At 39.7% G+C, this 19,800-nt stretch overlaps 1 protein-coding gene across 1 annotated transcript in view; it reads right to left on the minus strand.

Annotated features, from left to right (window-relative positions):
- Positions 1–250: 250 nt before the first annotated feature.
- The window catches only part of ace (angiotensin I converting enzyme (peptidyl-dipeptidase A) 1), a 29,625-nt gene continuing 10,075 nt past the window's right edge, over positions 251–19,800 (minus strand). Inside the window, exons 8-25 of the mRNA XM_017682701.2 lie at positions 18,188–18,411; positions 17,958–18,102; positions 17,436–17,534; positions 16,518–16,640; positions 15,096–15,307; positions 14,653–14,792; positions 13,924–14,082; positions 10,312–10,399; positions 9,707–9,850; positions 8,036–8,227; positions 6,574–6,671; positions 5,521–5,690; positions 4,706–4,929; positions 4,338–4,482; positions 3,503–3,601; positions 3,211–3,333; positions 899–1,092; positions 251–761 (exon numbers count right to left, since the gene is read on the minus strand). Coding sequence (XP_017538190.1) covers positions 565–761; positions 899–1,092; positions 3,211–3,333; positions 3,503–3,601; positions 4,338–4,482; positions 4,706–4,929; positions 5,521–5,690; positions 6,574–6,671; positions 8,036–8,227; positions 9,707–9,850; positions 10,312–10,399; positions 13,924–14,082; positions 14,653–14,792; positions 15,096–15,307; positions 16,518–16,640; positions 17,436–17,534; positions 17,958–18,102; positions 18,188–18,411 — 2,776 coding nt within the window. The 3' untranslated portion in view covers positions 251–564. The remainder of the gene's footprint in view (positions 762–898; positions 1,093–3,210; positions 3,334–3,502; positions 3,602–4,337; positions 4,483–4,705; positions 4,930–5,520; positions 5,691–6,573; positions 6,672–8,035; positions 8,228–9,706; positions 9,851–10,311; positions 10,400–13,923; positions 14,083–14,652; positions 14,793–15,095; positions 15,308–16,517; positions 16,641–17,435; positions 17,535–17,957; positions 18,103–18,187; positions 18,412–19,800) is intronic.

Raw genomic sequence — 19,800 nt, forward strand, 5'->3', positions numbered from 1 at the left:
TACAAATTTTGGGAAAGTAGCTACAAAGTAGCTAACTACTAATTTTTCAGTAGCTATCCCAACCCTGAACACAACACACAGCTGCATGGATCATAAATGTAAGTTAGGTTGGGGGCAGTGTAAACTGGCTGCATTCACTACTTAGCAGGGATGTCTTAATACTTTTGGGCATACAGAATAGATATTCTTTGCTTGCTTTAAGACATTAATGGCTTTTTACATAAGAAATGACCAGCCAAAACAAAAAGGGTGAATAATTATTTCTTTTTATTCTATAAAGGTAAAGTATTTACCTATAAAATCAATCTAAAAATACATACACAGGTAAGACCTTACAAACAACTGAAAGCAGTCCCTACCCACTCAACGTTGAGTTTAAATCTTTACAAATAAATTACAAGTCAGCTTTCATTTGCATAGTCAAACAAATTTGACCAAAAATAATTAATAAATATACATGACATTCAAAAAGAGGTGGATTGTTTTCTTTTGTTGTCAGAAAAAAAGGGAAAAAAAAAACACATGGGCATTTGAACCTATAGCCAAAGTGCTGTATGAAGACTGCTATTTGAGCTCCACTTGAGAGATGGATTTGTTCTGTAGGTGTCTGGATCTTCTGTATTTGTAGGCCAAGAAGATGGTAGCGAGCAGGAGAACGATACCGAGTACCAGGAGGACCCACTGGCCAGCTGTAGCTGCAGCTTGGTCTATATTCAAGCCCAAAAAGTCTACTGAGCTGTCCTCCACCACCGCTGCAGTACCTACAATACAAAAAAGCAAGGGTAAGGAAACTTAGCCAGAATTCTTCAGAGTTCTACTTTGATTATTGTCATCGTTGTGATCTCTATATAATCGTATGTGAATCAAGTTATATCAAGTTATATATTATGACACTCACTCTCAGTTGTGGACGGCATCCAGCTGTATTCAGGCCATCCGAGGATATCGCCATTATTTTTGTTTTCCTGCTCTAACCAGGTGATGAGGGGCTGGAAGTACTCCATGAGAGGCTGCACAGACATTTCAGGCTGGCCAGTGATCATAGCCATCGCCTCAGGCCAGGGCTTACTATAGCCAAGCTTCATCACATCACTGGAGAGAGAGGACATAGAGGGGTTCACAATGATGTTTAATACACATATGATTATATATGTAAGAGAAAAGATTCAATTCAGCTTGATAATTATAATCTCATTCATAATTATAATCTCATTCATTCGTTTGGACATATATACAAAATAAATGGTGACTACCTTGTTATGCAGAGATGACTTTCAACAAATTTTTAAGTTTGAAGCACTTGTCAGTGCTTAGAAAACAAAACCTGTTGATTTAGAAGTTAATGAGCAATTGCTAAAGCAGCTGCCCACTGGATTTTATTATTAGTTTATTTTCTATTCAGTTTTTTTAAACACACTGGAATGATGTTGTGTGGTAATCGACTGTATGGTGCAGATGCAGCTGAATGTCACTGGTGTAATCCATTAAGACATATCATTCAGTAACTGTTATAGGTGATTCAGTTACAACCCCGAGTTCAAAAAGTTGGGCTGCTGTGTAAAATGTAAATAAATGTAAATAAAAACAGAATGCAGTCATTTGCAAAACTCATAGATCCATATTTTGTTCACAACAGAACATAGAACACATATCAGATGTTGAAAGTGAGACATTTTACCATTTCAGGAATATTTTTAACTCATTTAGAACTTTTTGCCAGCAACGCATCTCAAAACAGTTGGGACAGGGGCAACAAAAGGCTAGAAAAGTAAGTGGTGCTTATAAAACAAAAAAAAACAGCTTACATGACTGGATATAAAAAGAGCTTTTAGAGAGGCAGAGTCTCTCAGAAGCAAAGTTAAGCAGATGTTCACCAATCTGCAAAAAAATAAAAATTCTAAAAAATTGTGAAAAAATGTTCAACATAAATTTGTGAAGACTTTTAATATCCCACCATCTACAGTTCATAATCTCATCAAAAGATTGAGAGAATCTGGAGAAATCCCTGTGCTCAAAAGACAAGGCAGGTGTTCAGTATTGGATGCTCATGATCTTTGGACCCTCAGGCAGCACTGCATTAAAAACAAGCATGATTCTGTACTGGACATCACTGCATGGGCTCTGGAACACTTCCAGAAATGATTGTGTTTGACCACAGTTCGCCGTGCAGTCCACAAATGCACCCTAAAGCTGTTTAATGCAAAGAAGAAGACGTCAACACAATCCAGAAACACAGCCGTCTTCTCTGGGCCAAAACTCGTTGAAAATGGACTGAGGCAAAATGGAAAACTGCTCTGTGGTCAGAGAATCAAACTTTGAAATTCTTTTTGGAAAACACACGTCGTCCTGTTGACTCGAGAGGAGAGGGACCATCCCGCTTGTTATCAGCGCACAGTTCAAAAGCCTGCGTCTCTGATGGTGTATGGGGTTACATTAGTGCCTGTGGCGTGGGCAGCTTACACATCTGGAAAGGCACTATCAGTGCTGAACAGCATATAGAGGTTTTAGAACAACATGCGCTCCCATCCAGACCACACCTCTTTCAGGGAAGGCCTTGCATATTTCAGCATAACAATGCTAAACCACATACTGCATCCATCACAACAGCATGGCTTCTCGGAAAAAGAGTCCAGGTGCTGAACTGGCCTGCCTGAGGTCCAGACCTTTTACCAATAGAAAACATGAAACGAAAAATCTGGCAAAGAAGACCCAGAACTGTAGAGCAGTTAGAATCATTAATTAGACAAGAATGGGACAACATTCCTCACCTAAAACTCCAGTAATTGGTCTCCTCTCTTCCCAGATGTTTATAAACTGTTTATAAAGAGAAGAGGGGATACTACACAGTGGCAGACACGGCCCTGTCCCAACTTTTTTGAGATGCATTGCTGCCATCAAGTTCTAAATGAGTTAATATTTTTGTGTCACAACATCTGATATGTGTTCTATGTTCTACAGTGAATAAAATACGACGGTCTGTCTGACTGTCAGATTCGCAAATTTCTATTTTCATTCACATATATTTACATTTCACACGTGTCCTAACGTCTTCGGAATTGGGGTTGTACCATGATACCGTTATAAGTAGTTATGAGAGTGTAAAACCGAAATGTGGACCCCCATACAAGCCCTTTGAGTTTAAGCGGTTAATTATTAAAAATAATTCAATTTAAATGTCAATATGTACGAGCGGCTCTGCGGCTTACTGACCCAAGCAGTTTTCCTGCCTTTTTGGACTCATAGATGTCACAGTTGTGCAAAGGGCCAGTGTGACCAGCAGCTTCACACAGAGCCTTATGGAACTGGAACTGGATCACAAAGCTGACAAAGTACCTATGTGAGAAAACAAACCACACAGTTGACTCAGAATCTCTCTTGCTTTAACCGTTGTAGTAGTTTGAACAGTATCGTCATTGCACTGTTGACAAAACGGCAAAACAGGCAGAGCACGACACGCTACGATTCACATCATTTCTATGATGAATTCTTTATAGTGCTGTACCTGATATAGGGTACATTGGCTGGGATATGAAACTTTGCGCCCGGGTCAAAGTCTTCTTCTGTGCGTGTGACAGGAGGGCACAGACCCTGATACTTCAGCCTAAAAGAAATTGATACAGTAATAATATTGTAGTAGGCCAGTGGCACTGCAGCAACTAATCTAAACACATCATTGTTCCACATGCACTTTTTGAATTTCACTCACTGTTAAGTTTCATTTAAGTGAAAAATGTTTGTTGACAAACAGTTATTAAATACTTTGGGTATATTATCACACCCAGCTTCATCAAAGTTTCCTCCTTGGCAAAAAGAGCAGATTTTAACTAATGTTGAAAAAAAATTACTTTTTTTGGATCAAAGGTGGTTTAAATATCTGAAAATTTAAGTGCTGATGAGTACTGACAACAAGGGGGTGAAATATTTACATGTGATGTATAAAGCTGTTTTATTGAAAACCATATATATATATATGGTTTTCAATAAAACAGCTTTATATATATATATATATATATATATATATATAGTGTATATCATGGTTTTGGAAGAAAACCTTGTATCTCCAAAAAGCTTTACAGGCGAGGGAAAAAACCTACTTTACTTTTAATGTAAGTCAATGGAACCAGCCTTTTTTTCCAAGTAATTTTGGGCCGTTTCTTTTGCTCCATTCTTCATGAAATTTACACACAGTGTAAAGACCAACAGGCATCTTCAAACTATACCAACAACTGCAAAAGGTCAAAAAATCTCACAGCAGCGATGTAAGTTAGGCATCCCTAACTTTTGACAACTCTTGTGCAGTTGTGTTCATAGTTTCTTCTGTGATCAGTGATTTTCACCTGAGGTTCCACCACTCTTTATTGTACTCGCTGCTTGGTATCCTGCCATCAAACACCTTCCACCGCCACTGGTCCATCAGGTAGCCGAATGGCAGGAAGGCGATTTTGTCCAAGGCAATGCTCATTAGGAAGTTAATGGTGCTCTCTGCGGACAGATCAACGCCAGAATCAGTCATCAGCTTTGGCATGATGTTTTGCACAGTGCTAATTGTTGGAGTATGATCTTCCATTACTTGTAGCGTCAGCTTAAAACCGAAGAAGCAAACTTCAGAAACTAAATCTGTCTTGGCTGATTGACTCCATCTAGGGTAAGCATATTCTCGCACGTTCGCTGAGGTTCTTTGGCCGACAGTCTGTTGGAAGCTCACCTTGGTTGTCCTCCACCTTGTCCAGCAAGCCAATGCTGTGGAGGTGTTTAGGAGTGGACACTGACAGGGCTAGGACGTCTCCAATAGCCTCGTGGAATCCTGGGTTGGCGCCATCGCGGAAGGAAATGGGCTGCTCCTTGTACTGCAGGAAGTACTGCACATGGCCCATCTCATGGTGCACTGTGATGAGGTCATCCATGTTTACCACTGTGCACTGCTTGATCCTAGATGGACAGAGAACATGCATTAACATTCCTCTCACAAGGAGGAAGGAGGAGCGGAAATCAGGGGTGTATACGTTCAACCTCAAAACAACATGAGGACTACAGGGTTCACCATGTTTCAGTTTGGTTATTTTGTTATGAGTCGGCATTATATATATATATACATATATATATATATATATATATATATATATATATATAGAGAGAGAGAGAGAGAGAGAGAGAGAGCTTATAATTGATTGCACTTATTTTCAATAATCAATTCTAATATTAATTTTTTTACGCACAATTACCAGCTTCAGATCGATGCCGTTCTACAGAAATTTGCCTAGTATTTAATTTATTGCCTGCTAGTTTTCCTTACGATGGACAACTGACTGCAAGTGTCCTAGAAGTCCAGAACTGTAACTAGACAGTGCCTTGTGCATTTTTATTTCATGGTATCTCAAGGAGCCTCGATTGTCTTTTCATTCTGTTCAATCCGAAACAAGTTTTCATGCATGTAGTACAAGTTGCTCTATTTCTTCTGATGAACACATGAACGTTATCTTAAACGTAACGTTTTTTTTTTTTTAAGACCCTGATACATACCTGAAGTCTTTGCGGTTGTAGAAGTCCCAGGCCGAGGCATGACATACCACCTCCCGGTCTGTGGGCTTCTCCAGCATGGACTTCTGCCAGAACTCATCAGGCATGGCCATCAGGCCCAAAGACGTGAAGAATCTTTCAGACTCATTGAACATTCGCCGGGCATTCCAGCCCTAATAGGAACCAAGCAGAGAGAGGATTGATGACAGAGTTTTACAGATCGTCAGGATCAGTTGCAGGTATGATATGAGCGAATAAAGGGCCATGTTTCAGACTTTTATTTTATTTTTCCTTCTGCAATAAAATGAATCAAATATAACAAGTTACGTATGTTATTTCAAGATAACTAAATTATCTCGGAATAAAATGTTGCTTATGTGAAGAGAGCAAAAGCTGCTGTCTTAGGATAACAAGTTACTTGTGATCTCAAGATAGCAAACTTCTTATCTTGAGATAACGAGTTACTTATCTTGTTATCTCAAGATAACAGAATTGCTATCTTGAGATAACAAGTCACTTGTTATCTTAAGATCCAGAAAAAGCAACAGCTCATGGCCTCCAGACTTCTGTATGTACCAAAAACAGTCTGATTTCATATTTACATGGCAATTGCCACCCTTTATTAATCCTAACAATCCTAGAATTAAAAAGCAGCATGCGATGTATTGAACTATTTCATCTGGCCTGAAATCCTCAGCAAAGTCAGAAAACGGAACTTTGGTTAGCTTTGAGATGTCTAGAACATTTTGAACGGCTGTAATGACACATTTCCCGTTCAACAGGCAGGAATAGCACAACGTTCGATTGTCCCTTCCCACATCTTCCTCTCCAATAACTCGATTAAGTTATAGACTGCGTGCTGTTTGATGTGAATGGACAACTAAACTGTTGTAGGCTGAATGGACAGTCCAATGCAATTGTGTTGAGGGTTGTGACATGTTTTGGAAATGTAGCAATGTTTATACAGTTTTTTTTTTTTCTTGGAAGAGCGAGCAACATTCAACTTTTCCATGATGAGCGGCACTCTGATGCTTGAGACAAAGAGTCTGTACTTACATTGGCTATCATGGCTTGGGTGACATCAATCTGAGTGGCGTCAGGGTAGGGCATGACCAGGTCCATGATGCTGGACCAAGTCTGGGACCACATGTTTCCTGATGTGAGTGAGGGAAAAAAAAGAAGTTGGAGAGGAGGTTGAAGGTGGGTAGTAAGTAGTTACATTTACTCAAGTACATATACTTAAAAGTATTACAATAAAATTGCAATACTTTTACTTATACTTAAGTATATTAGTGAGTAAAGGAATATATTTTTGTATTCAGTTCCATTATATATATGTATGTATGTATGTATATGTATGCACGTGTAGTTGACACTTGGCTTCATGTGTTTTTCATTCTGTTTTGTTGTTGACATGTGTCACCGCTTTGTTCTCAGACAAGTTTCAACTTTAGAGCTTTAGCAATTTATTGTAGACTAAAACAATCCAAAAAGAGAAAAATAGAGCCTACAAAGTTCGGTTTCTGTGCTGATAGTTCTATAAATGACTTAATACTTAAGTATTTTACCTGAAACCTTTGTAGTTCTACTCAGATTGTTTTATTTGAAGGTACTTGTGTCATTATTTTGCCCAAATTTCACTACTTTTACTTGAGTATTGATTTAGACTACTCTACCCACCTCTGTGTGTAAGTAGCCGTTGGTGTATTGGCAATGATGGAAACCGCTGGGCTTGGAATTCTAAACAACTCTGTCTTTAGTCATGTGGAATTAATGTGTGTGTGTGTGTGTGTGTGTGTGTGTGTGTGTGTGTGTGTGTGTGTGTGTGTGTGTGTGTGTGCGTGTGTGTCAATACACCCAAAAAGACTTCGACAGACTGATACAGGCCAAGGCTGTAAATATACACACATGCTTGAAGACGCGCACACACACAGTCACGCTTGACGTTTTTTTGAAAGCATATTAAATCCTGCAGATTCCTCTGGAGTTGCCACAAACAGCAGCAGAATATTAATGTGCATTCTTAAGAAGCATGAAAAAATGTATTCAGACTCAGATTTGGACTGTAAACTACACTTTCAAACTATGAAACTATATTCTACTTCTACAGGCTAAATTCTAAGTATTTTAGATGCATTTTATATTGATTTTTCTGATACAAGGGAAAATAAGCCCACTTAAATCTAAACTTATTTTCCAAATGGACCTTTCAGTTTGTAGTGATATATCTGATCATGCAATGATTGATTCATCTCTTAACGTAATCCAGCGAGTTTTATAAGATGCACTTAAAAAAATAATTATATAAAGAACAAAATTGTGAAGTCTGTCTGTGTCTAAAGGGGTCCCCTGAAGACCAAAGCAGAAGAAAGGAGTTCTAAAATCCTCCGTGATAGTGCACTTAGAAAAGTCTGAAGATCATTTTCAGAAGGTGGAATTTAAATATTAATTGTAATAAATAAAAACATCATCATTATGTGGTAATCACTGGTAAATAATTGAAAATGCTGATTCTTACCTAATAAATGTGCTGGAATTGGCCCTTTGAGGTTGATGCGTTTTGCTCCATACTTTTTAAAGAGAGCGCGGCGGACATAAGTGTGCAGATTGAGGTAGAGGGGCTCTAGATTTTTCCATAACGCCTCCAGGTCCTTTTCAAAGGTTGGTGTTTCGTATAAGGAGCGCCAGAATGCCCCGTTGTCAATGTGACCTGTTGATAGGTGGGTCAAAAAAGAGCATATGAATGCAAAATACAATTTCTGAACACTGTCTATGGAGTATTACATATTATGACATGGACAACTTTAAGTGCTTTTATTGTGAAGTGAAAACATTTAAGAGCAACAACAGATCAGCCAGATCAGGTCTGAACTGCTGGCAGGTCAGTTTAGCACCCAGACTCTTAATACGGAGAAATGCTGTTGTAATACATGAAGAGTGTGGATTGACATCGTCTTGCAAAAATAATCAAGGCCCTCCCTGAAAAAGACGTCATCTGGATGGCAGCATATGTTGCCAAAACCTGCATATATCATGCAGAATTAATGGTGCCATCACAGATGTGCAAGTCACCCATGCCATGTGCACTAAGGCACCCACAGACCATCAGAGATGTTGGCTTTTTAACTGTGTGCTGATAATAAGCCTGAGAGTCTTCGAATGTGTTCCTGAGCCCATGCAGTGGCTTCCTCTACAGCACTGTGTCTGTTTTTAATGATGTCCCAACTGAGGGCCCAAAGATTATGGCCAGCCAGTGCTGTTTTTTGGCTGTGTCCCTTTCAGACAGAGATTTCTCTGGTTTCTCTAAGTCCTTTATTATTATGCAGATGATGAAGTTCTTTACTATTTCTCTTTGAGAAACGTTATTCTTGAATTCTTGAATTGTTTCACTATTTGCTTGTGCAGACTGAGTGGTGAACTCCTCCTCATTGCTACTTCTGAAAGACTCTCTGAAATGCTCCTTTTATACCCGTTAATGTTACTGACCTGTTGCCAATCAACCACCAGGTGATTTTTTTTTAAGCATCACACAACTTTACCAGCCTTTTGTTGCCTGTTCCAACTTTTTTAAGCATGTTGTTGGGATCAAATTAAAAATGGACAAATATTTTTCAAAACAAAATAAAATTTCTTACATTCAACGTTTACAATTTGAAATGATTTGCATTTTGTTTTTCTTTACATTTTGCACAGCATGCCAACTTTTTTGGAAACAGGGCAATAATCACATAAGGATGTAGTGGTTGAAGGTCCACGCATCTTTGCCTTTGCATGTTTATTTTCAGTTTTCACATGATTTTCAGTATTGATGTGATTCTGAGGTCAAGAATCCATTCATCAATATTTATTGATTGTACAGGGCTGTAATAATTTACTTCACATAGATAAATAAAAATGTATTGTAAAATGTATGTAATTAAAATGGATAACAATATGTTGTGTACTCAAAATCAGCAGTAGAAGCAAGTGTGTATGAAATATATGATGAACATCCAGAGCTGATCTGGATTTTTCACACACACACACACACACACAGTCTACCATCTAGCTTGATGAATGGACTCATAAGCAGTAAATACCAATTTTCCCAATGTTGTCCACAAAACTATCCCAGTTCTCATGTTTCTATTGAGCTTTACAGTAGTAGGTCGCATTCCCACAGAGGCAGCTTTCATTCTGTGGCTCTTACCGTTACTGCGGGCAGCCAAGTTGGCGAGCTCTACATATCTCTCATAGCTCTGGCGCAGTTCTCTTCCTGAAGCATTGCGCCAGCCTTGCCAGGCAAACAGTAACTCATCATAGTCTCTGGACTCAGCCATGATCTTATTCAGGTCTGAGGAAAAAAAAAACACAGACCAAGCTGTGAGACTAATACACTACAGCACAGCTTGATTCATGCAAAATAAACACTGGCTGCTCCAAATTGGCTTCCCCTACAAAGTTAATCAGTAAAGTCTGCATGAAAAATCTTTTTAACCATCATTTAGCTGCAAAGCTGTCATGTTTCAGTATCGGAGTTTGACAAGTAAACTGGAAAAGAATAGTTTTTGACTTGGCTACGTTCTACAATGAAAGGGTTTTTATGCATTCTTGGCTTGGATGTATGATCACAGTAAAATCTTTTAATTGTTAAAGAATCTTTACGTTACAGGGGAGGTTCTTTAAAATGTACAATGGTTCTTTACACTGATGCATCACATTTCCAGGAAGAACCATTGTTAATTAATTGAGTGTTTTAATATACGATTGTAAGCTTATGCCAGTAAATGTTATGTCCTACTGGCGTGAACTTACCTGGATCAAGTGGTAGACAGGTATTTTCATCTCTACAGACTTTAGCTACGCTGTATGTAGTCTCCATAGAGGCTAACAAGTTATTGTACTGTGGAAAGAGAGAAGGCAGGGTTGGCACAGGCTGTACAAAAATTTAATACAGTATGTTCTATTTTTTGCAATATACTGACAACATGCAACATTAATATAGGGAAAGACACACAGGCAGTCTGCCACTCATAGCCAAGGGCGTAGGCGTGAGTTTGTAGGGGACACGTGCAGCTAAGAGGACTGTTGGCTATGAATTCCCAAGCCAGTGGTGATGCAACTGACGCACTGCGTCCGCTTGAGACAGAAAGGTAAATGGTGAGGGTAAACAAAATAATGGCTAATTAAATGTTTTAAACATTACAGATGTCCTGAGGCAACTCCGCCTAAACATAAAAACTAATCCAGTAATAGGGCTTAAGGCTGCTCTTGTAAAACCATCGGTAATGTTGTGTCCTGTGGTGGTTTTCTTTATCTTTTTCGTAGCGTCCAAAGAGGTGAACGATGAGTCCAGTGAAGCTGGCCATTGGGGGATTTTCAAACATAAACAGGCACCTCAACACGAGCCTTAACAAAGGCTAAAAGAAGGCGCAGCACCACCCAACGCAGAAGACAGCCTGAAATGGTAAGATTGTCTGATTTGCTGGCAAAACACGCTATGACCTGTGATGTCATTTTTGGGTGGGACAAATGCAACTGCGTGAGATTACGCAATTCCTACAACAATCTCTAACAATCTTATATCTATTTGACTAAAAAACTCAAAAAGATGTAGCATATCATAGTGTTTAGGATAGTATTTTACATTTTAGACATACTGTCATATATCAGAGAAAATACCAGTTATGTTTCATAACTCCTGACCTCCAGGGGTGTTTCTTACCAGGTAGTTTCCCGGTGTACACAGCTTGGACCGAGAGGTTTGTATACCCAGTCGCTATGTGACCCCTGCATGTGATTTCCAAAGAGCTGTATCATCCTGTGATTCACTCCAAGCTTCCTCTTCTCTTCTTGTCATCAGACCAGCTGTGCAGCAGGGCAGCACAATTCTTATTGCCAGAGCTTCAAAAATGTTTTGCTCACTATGGTCTATTGTCTTGGACTCTTTGTCCAACCACGCCTGAGCATTTTGGTGTAGACCCAGACCACTGAGGATTCCAACTCTCCCTTCAACTTGAGCAAGCTCAGAGTTGGTGATAGAGCTTAACCTCCAGACTAGTGGAGCAATAGGTGAGTATATTGGTATGTCCTCCACAAGTGGTTGCCTTCGATTCCATGTTCAACCTCTGAAGACCATGGCTCTCCTTTCACCTTGAATGTAATCAGTGTTTGAGATAGAGCTTAACCTCTGGGCTAACAGAGGGTCTCAGTAAGTGGCAGGCTCCAGAAGCCCTAACTCCTGTCTCTATGAATCAGAGAAGAACAACTTTTGTAGAAAGTGCTATACAAATAAACTTTGATTTGACTATGAACAGGTGTCTTCTGCCTATTGTCCAAAACAACAGATGATTGCAGATCTCCCCTCGTCTTGACTGCATTCAGTGTTGGGGTACAGCCAGCACAGCGCCTCTGTAAATATCAAGCTCAAGAAGCCTCAACACTTTGTCCTCTAGAAGAGACTGTCAATGACTCCTCATCATTTCAGCATGGGCTTAGACCACTGAGGTTTATAATTCTCCCCTCATCTGGAGTGATCTCAGTGCTTGAGACCAGCCACCAGGCTAGCAAAGCCTACTGGTAGGTCAAACACTGGTATGCTCTGCAAAAAAAAGCAGCTAAGCAGCCCCCAGATGGAGCGACGGTGGATATTTTTGTTGCTTCTAAAGAGGTGTCGCCAGGCTGTGCCCTGAACGACATTGCCCCAGTGTGGAATATAGACACACGGACTTGGACACAACTCTTCTGGGGCACAATTACCGGGATTGCCAGGATTGTTTCTCCTTTTGCTCCTTCTAGCATTCACAAAGCAACAGACAAAATCTTAAAAGTTGTTAAAAGCCACTGTTGGTCCAACACGTGGCCTACTGGAGAAAAACTGTCACCGACCAGTTTGTCCCAAATGTCATGTCAACAGGATAGAGGCTGCAGTTTCACCTCTTACAGTGCCTTTCCAGTGTTTCCTTCCCAGTTCCTTTTTGTCCTTATTGACATGGCATTGAACTCCCAATACGGCATCACAGGTGGATTTACGATAAGTGATCAGCAGATGTCACCCATCTACCACGTTGAGCTGAGAGTGGTGAAACTCACCCTAGACTCACTCCCTGGCCCAAGATTCACCAAGGGAACCGTTTCCCCTGCTGCCGCTAATTCCAGCTTACCTTTAACGGAGTTCATAAAGAACATCAGGTCCTCTTGGAAGCCCCATGGTGGCCAAGACAACCATGCTTTCCTCTTGAACGGGTTAACTGTCCTTTGGCCTGTCTCTTCCCCAGTGACTAACATGTATTAATAAAATCAGACTCTGCTGAGGGTGCAAGGGTGTCTGCCCTTTGTGCATAATTACAGGCTGTTAATAACTATTGTTCCTCTTTCATTCTGCAGCCCATTTGCACTTTTGACTTACTGGATTTTGATGTTGAACTGAGCACATCCAGAGATGGAGAAAAACAACTCCATGTATGGATATGCAGGTTACGACATATGTTAGAATGTGGTCGAGCCCTTCCTTGGCTGCCTGCGAGCACGTGGGAAGGGCTCTCTGTCTGTGTGGGTATAAAAGAGGGGACTTCCCCTTCTTCTGTGTGCTTTGTGCTGAATAAACTCTGTCTCTATACGAGAGTTTGTTCATCATTGCACCGGGCATGCTCTAAACTTGGGTTTGCCGAGCTGGATTATCGCTTCATTCTCTGGTTTCTGAGGGAGAACACTGTCCAAGGAGACCTTTCCTAACACCTCTGCTTTTGTCCTTTATTTCCATGGAAACTCCCAATACAGGAGGACCTTCTCTCCCAGCTAGGGGGGAGCCAGATGTGACATTCATGACCAGAGTTTCTCCAGCTGTCTGTGTGCTCTCCTGGGGTCAAGATTTCAGTCCTAAATGTGAGACCTCCTTATACTTGCACTTTATACAAGCACAAAGTACAAATGCTCGAAGTACCAAACCCCTCTTGTCCCAGCCACCACCCTGGGAGCTCCCCATGGTGCTGGAATATATATGTAGCACTCCATTCAAAGCAAAATGCTTTCAAGTAGCTGTCATTAAAAACTATGCTTTTGATTTCTGTGTCCACAGCAAGGCACGCATGTAAGTTACAACAATTATCGGTCAGCCCTCTGTGCCTTCAGTGGGGTCCAGTCAATGTATGTGACGTTGAAGCTGAACCCAGCTTTCCTGCCAAAATTTCTCAGTCCAGGGTTTGTTAACCATTCCACCACCCTGGTGGTGTACACTGACCAGTCAGACCCTAGGAGACAGCCCTTATATCCTTTCAGGGTGCTGAGGTGCTACATCTCTGCTGCAAGCAAGGCTTCCCACCCCTGTTTGCTTCTACTTGGTAAGAATCTCCCCTGACAGTGATGCACTACCCACATAACCACCGTTACATTAGTAATTAGCATTTTGTGTCTTGTTTTTTCTCCTACCTCCTTGAGTTCAGCATCAGGCAGCACAGCCCTTTCCAGATCACTAAGTTTCTTAAGAATCCTTTTTACTGAAGGGTCCTGGAAGTCAGTAGTGTCATATTTGCGGGACTCCAGTCCATAGGTCTTTGTATGATTGGCCATCTCCAGGTTTTTCTCCAGCTAGAGATAAAATACATATCAGACATATAACTTACATACAGTGTGCAAAAGTCAGAGGCCACCTTTAATTTATTTAATTTCCATTTGAAACAGCTATCAAGTCCAAGCTATTCATTCTTCTTGGTGAAGATTAGAAATAAGATACAAGAAAACAGACAAAAAAAGAAGAAAGCTTGCGAATCAAATAAAGAAGCTACTGTTTCTTGGAACAATGGACTGGCCCAGACATCCACACCTTCAATGTGTTTGGGATTACTTGGATCGTGAAAAACAGAAAATGCAACCAATTTCTATGACAAAACCTTGGAGGTGTGAAAAAATATTCCTGCACATTTCTGTGAAACACTGAAAGCAAGACTCCCTAAAAGATTGGAAGCTGTATTGAAGGCAGCTGCTTAAGGCTGCTCTGAGCCAGGGGCCCATGAGAATACATATTAGATGTACTCTATGAGCTCATGTTAAATAAGATATTTAACAGCTGTTACTTCAGACTGTAGCAACTATTTTCTCCGTTGTGGGACTAATAAGGGTCACTTAACTTTCATTAGAAATGAAATAAATGAACGTCACCATAATTTGCTTGTTCTGCTCATTGATGTTGGTGTTGTAGGCCCATGAAGCCTCGGTGTAAGCGTTCCAGACAGTCTCCGCTGTGGAGTTGTACTCAGCCAAAAACTGTTTTGCCTGCGTCTCATCTGTTATTTTGTCAACTGGGAGTAAGAAACATGGCAATGTAGTCAACTTAGTATTCAGAAGTATAACTGTGTAACACCATTTACCTTCAGTATTTGCATATACAACTCGTAGTTACACAGTTTCATGCACATCCAATTTGTAACACAACAGTTCATACTAGAAATGTATTTATTTCTATTAGAGAAACTTCTACTAGTGATATTATCTGTTGTAAATTTATGATTTCAGTTGACACCAAAGAAAAACATCTGTACTTGACAAACAAAGACTCTGACTTTTATTCTTATGGTGTATTTCATATTATTTCTGCTCCTTACCAACATCTTCTGGGTACCCCTCTGGAACAGGTGGCATCCAGTCAAAGTCAGGCCAGCCCAGCGTTTCATCTGTCAGCCTGTTCTGTTCCTGTAGCCATGTGGTGACCGGCTGAAAGTATTCCATCAGGGCACTGGCATCCATTTTGTTTGTGCCCAAAGCATCTTGGAGCACTTCCGTCCAGGGCCTAGATGAGCCGGCACGCAAGACTTTCCTATCAAACACAAGCAAAGAAAACATTCGCCTTCAAGAAGCCATTAAGCATCAGAATGCATTCTAAACCAAGATGACCCAGTACCACTTTTTCTTTACTTAAATTGAAAGCTTCAGCCAGTTTGTTACCGGACTGGATGAGATTCAGAGATTCCTACGTTTGAAATGTACTTTGGTGCCGACATGGGTGGGTGGAAGGACGCTAACTCTAAAGCATAAATAAATAAATAAATAAATAACAAAATTCATAAGAATAACTTTGGTACAATGATGGCTATCACAAAACCGCTTCATTCACAAGACAATGTAGGCATATCAGTTACATACAAATATTAATAGCACTAAGACTTTTCTGATTTACTGGCCTAATTTATGTCTTTATGATATTTTTCCCCTTTGAACCTATAAACCGTCATATAATTATTTATAAGAACAGTCTGCAGGAGAATAAACGTGAACCGGAGTACCTAACGACTGACAAAAGAAACTCGTCATTGGCCAAAGGGATTAAACATACACTGAAAACGCACTCGAATATCGGCCAAACTACACAAGATGTAGGCCTAGTCACTTCACCGCTTCTCTATGCATCTGCTCACCAGGGCATATATGAGCTATGAGTTCTCCTCCTTGCTTGATATTAAAATATTTCTCAACACTTGCCTGTTAAGTAAGTGTTACGTATTAGAGCTGTAGAGCTACACTGCATGTACTGCAAGTTTGGGGACAATTTATTTTTTATTTTTTTGAACGTTTCATAGCAACGTTTGATTTTCACGGTTACCTTTCCAACCCAAGAAGGGTAGGTTTTGCCTAAATACTGATCTGATGCGATTTTTAAAAGCTCATTCTGAAAATGTTTTGGACCAAAAGTAGCTTTAACACCTGAAAGTACTGAGTGTTGATGACCAATGGCATCACAATAAGAGGATAAAATATGTGGGGATTGGCATTATTCCCTAGACAGCGCTCAAATATTGGAGCAAATATTTATGTGTGCTACTGTTTTCCTCAAAATATATCTGCTTAGCGTTTATTATGCTTAAGTTGCTGCAAGCCAGCAAAGCAAACGTGCTTATTTATGTAGAAACATTTCTTTAAGGTTGGTGTCTCCAAACTTTAGGGCCATGCATGTTGACTTGTTTGCTGGAGCGAAAAATAACAGTAATGCATTTGAACAGCTGAAGGTAATCTTCTGGTTTAGTACGTACTCCAAAACAGCTCCAGCCTGGGTTGATCTGTAGATGTCACACTTGTGCAGGGGTCCAGTGTGCCCAGCCACCTGGCAAAGTTTCTGATGAAACTGGAACTGAAGGATGAAGCTCACAAAATACCTACACGATAACAACATTCATAAAATGAAAAAAAAACAGAAGAAATACAACAAATAAAATAATGTAAAAAGTAAGTTTAAAGAACGTTCCACTGACAGTACGCAAAAATAATACCTAATGAAATACTGCATGAATATTTGATGTTAGTTCTGGTGCATAAAAAGTCCCATACGTGGAATATCGTGAACTTGCATTGGATGATCTTAAGGCTTTGAAACGTAATTTATCCAGACATCTATGATTTATCTATCATATTTATATACTCTAGATACTTTGCTGATGCCTTGCTGTGCATTTAACTTCAACATTCGACTGAATCTCAGGCTTATTACACATTAAGGCTTATTATTCAGTAACTACAGGCACTTAAGTGCAACCTGGCTGAGCTATTTTTAGGTTATCTGAGTGTGTAATAAAACATTGGGCCTGCCAGTGAGTCCTCTATCCCTTAACCTCAACTCAAAACCTAAGCCTTACCCTCACCCTGTTCCTAAACCTAAACTTGGTCTTAACTCTAACGCTTCTGAGAATGAACTGAGATTCAACAAGTTAGTTTGTTGATGATGTCAACATATGTAGATAATCTGTATCGAGCTATCCCAGTTAAGCAGAAGCAAAAACTTGTTATAGTCATTCATAAATTGAGCAAGCAGCCAGTGGAGTGATGCCAAAACTGGTCCAACATGATTATCTTGTAATTGTCATGAAAGATTCATCATTGTCATTCTGTGAGACTTTAAGGATATTGAAGATGAGTGAAACTCTCATAGTAGCGGCATTAGATTATAATCTCACCTGATGTAGGGAGTATTTCCTGGGATATGATATTTTGCCCCAGGGTCAAAGAACTCCTCTGTCCGTCTTACTGGTGGACAGATGCCTTGGTATTTTGTCCTGTAAAGTACAGGAATAAGATGCATTTCAGATGAAATGACTTCCCCACACTGACTCATCAATGTGTTGGGTTTTTTTTCATAGCTACTCCTGCTAAATAGGATCAAATGTGATTGGTAGGCTAAGCAGAAAGTTTGTGGCTTCAGCCGTCTTAACATTGCAGCCTCCAATACTAACTACTGAATTATGGCTGAGGTTATTCTAAGGGATTTCCTGACAACATATAACTCATTGCATTTGCCATATATTTCAATATTATAGAAAAAAGAGGCTGTATATTAAGCTATATATAATCACTAAGTCAAGTGACGGTGAAAGACAGTATGTAGCTAGCAACATCAAAAAGGCTTGGTCTCAATAGATTCTTCTATGATATTATCATCATATCATATCAGAATTGAGGTACAGCCTAGAATAACTCACCTGAGGTACCACCACTCTGCATTGTAGCGTTCAGGCGGTGTATATCCACTGAACACACCCCAGCGCCACTGATCAATGAGGTATCCAAAAGGAAGGAACGCTATCTTCTCCAAAGCCATCTTTAATAAGTAATTGATGTCGGTCTCTAAAACACACAAAAGCATTTGTTAATCAAATCTTTTTAATCAACCACATCATTGATTTCTTATCGATTACTCCTTTCTAGTTACCATTATCATCAGTCAGCGTCTCCAGAAGGCCAATAGTGTTCAGGTGTTTGGGCGTCGAGACAGAAAGAGACAGCACGTCTCCAATGGCTTCATGGAAGCCCGGGTTAGCTCCACGCCTGAAACTAACTGGCTGGTCTTTGTACTGCAGATAATACTCCACATGGCCCATCTCATGATGTACAGTGAAGAGCTGTTCCATAGTCACTATGGTGCACTGCTTGATCCTGTCAGAGGCAAAGACTTTGTATGACACTAGGCTTACATTATACAGCTTCAAGTTTTAAGGAATAAAGCAAATCGCTGTTGTCAGAACAAAACCTCATATGTCCAAAATGATAACTGCAGGAGAAGGATAAAACCTCCTATACTTTCAGTGTAAGTCAATGGAACCAGACTTTTTTCCAAGTCATTTTTAGCCAGTTCTTTTGGTCCATTCATCATTAAATTTACACACAAGGTAAAGGACAACAGGCATTTTCAAATTTTCCAAGCGCCAAAAATGGAAAAATTCGTTTTTTTTTCCTGACCGCAGCGAAATACTGAAATTGCTAAAATTACTTCAAGAAAATTTTCTGGCCCCCTTGCAAATCCTTTTGACTTTTTCATTTTCATCCTTGATCAGGGACTATGTGTTGTGCAAAAACTAAAGGATATATTCATTTATATTCAAGCCCTACTCGAGCTGGATTAGTTTTACCTGGGGAAATGATGTAACGTACTTGACATACTCTATCTATGCTCTGCTCATAATTGCATAATTTTGTAGAAAATGTAAATTTGGACAGAACACTGACAATAATCCCTTTCAAACTAGAGAGAAACATTTTGTCAGTGCAATTTTGATGTCAATTTTTTTGTATCTCTGTGAAAGGCTGAGGAGGATAGTAACACGTTACATTTACTCAGGCAATTTGCTCAGATCATATATGGAGAGATTTGTACTTTTCTATTTGCAAATCATAATACTTATACTACTAAAGTACATATGAGGCTTCAGTGTTTCTTGCAAACTCAGTGTTATACAGGTCTTAACAACTGTAAACAAATATAACTCCTATTTTTTAAAGGTTGAACTATGTTTTTGTCAGTATTCTGTAAAGACTGTCCAAACTTTGTGGGTGGAGCATGGAGAGGTCAAGCTGTAAACACTTTGGCTGATTAGTAAAGGATAAAACACCTGCATAACGTCTCCAAATTCCCACAAATTGCCTAGATTGAGAGGTCACAACTCAGGTAGACACCTCAGTGTTACACAACAAGTCTGTTAGCAGTATTGAAACAGGACAATTATGACTGGGGGAGCTCCAGGTTTAGTCAATTACAGAAGGGTAAGGAATTACTTCAATCAAACTGCAGATCCATATTGGACTACAATCATAGATCCAGGCCAAGTTTCCCAAATCCATCTTAACATTAACATCATCTTAATCAGTAGAATCATGTTCACTCTACCATTTAAGAATCATCTTTAATTCTTATCTAAGGTGTTTCAGATTCAATCTAAGATGATTTAGAGAAACCCAGCCCTTGCTGTCATTTACTTCAATTACAGTACTTTCCAAATAAATCTGTAAATGCTCCATCTTGTAAGAGTGAAATCACAATAATAAAGT

Source organism: Pygocentrus nattereri, chromosome 13 (genome assembly GCF_015220715.1).
Source record: "Pygocentrus nattereri isolate fPygNat1 chromosome 13, fPygNat1.pri, whole genome shotgun sequence".
Taxonomy (NCBI): Eukaryota; Metazoa; Chordata; class Actinopteri; order Characiformes; family Serrasalmidae; genus Pygocentrus; species Pygocentrus nattereri.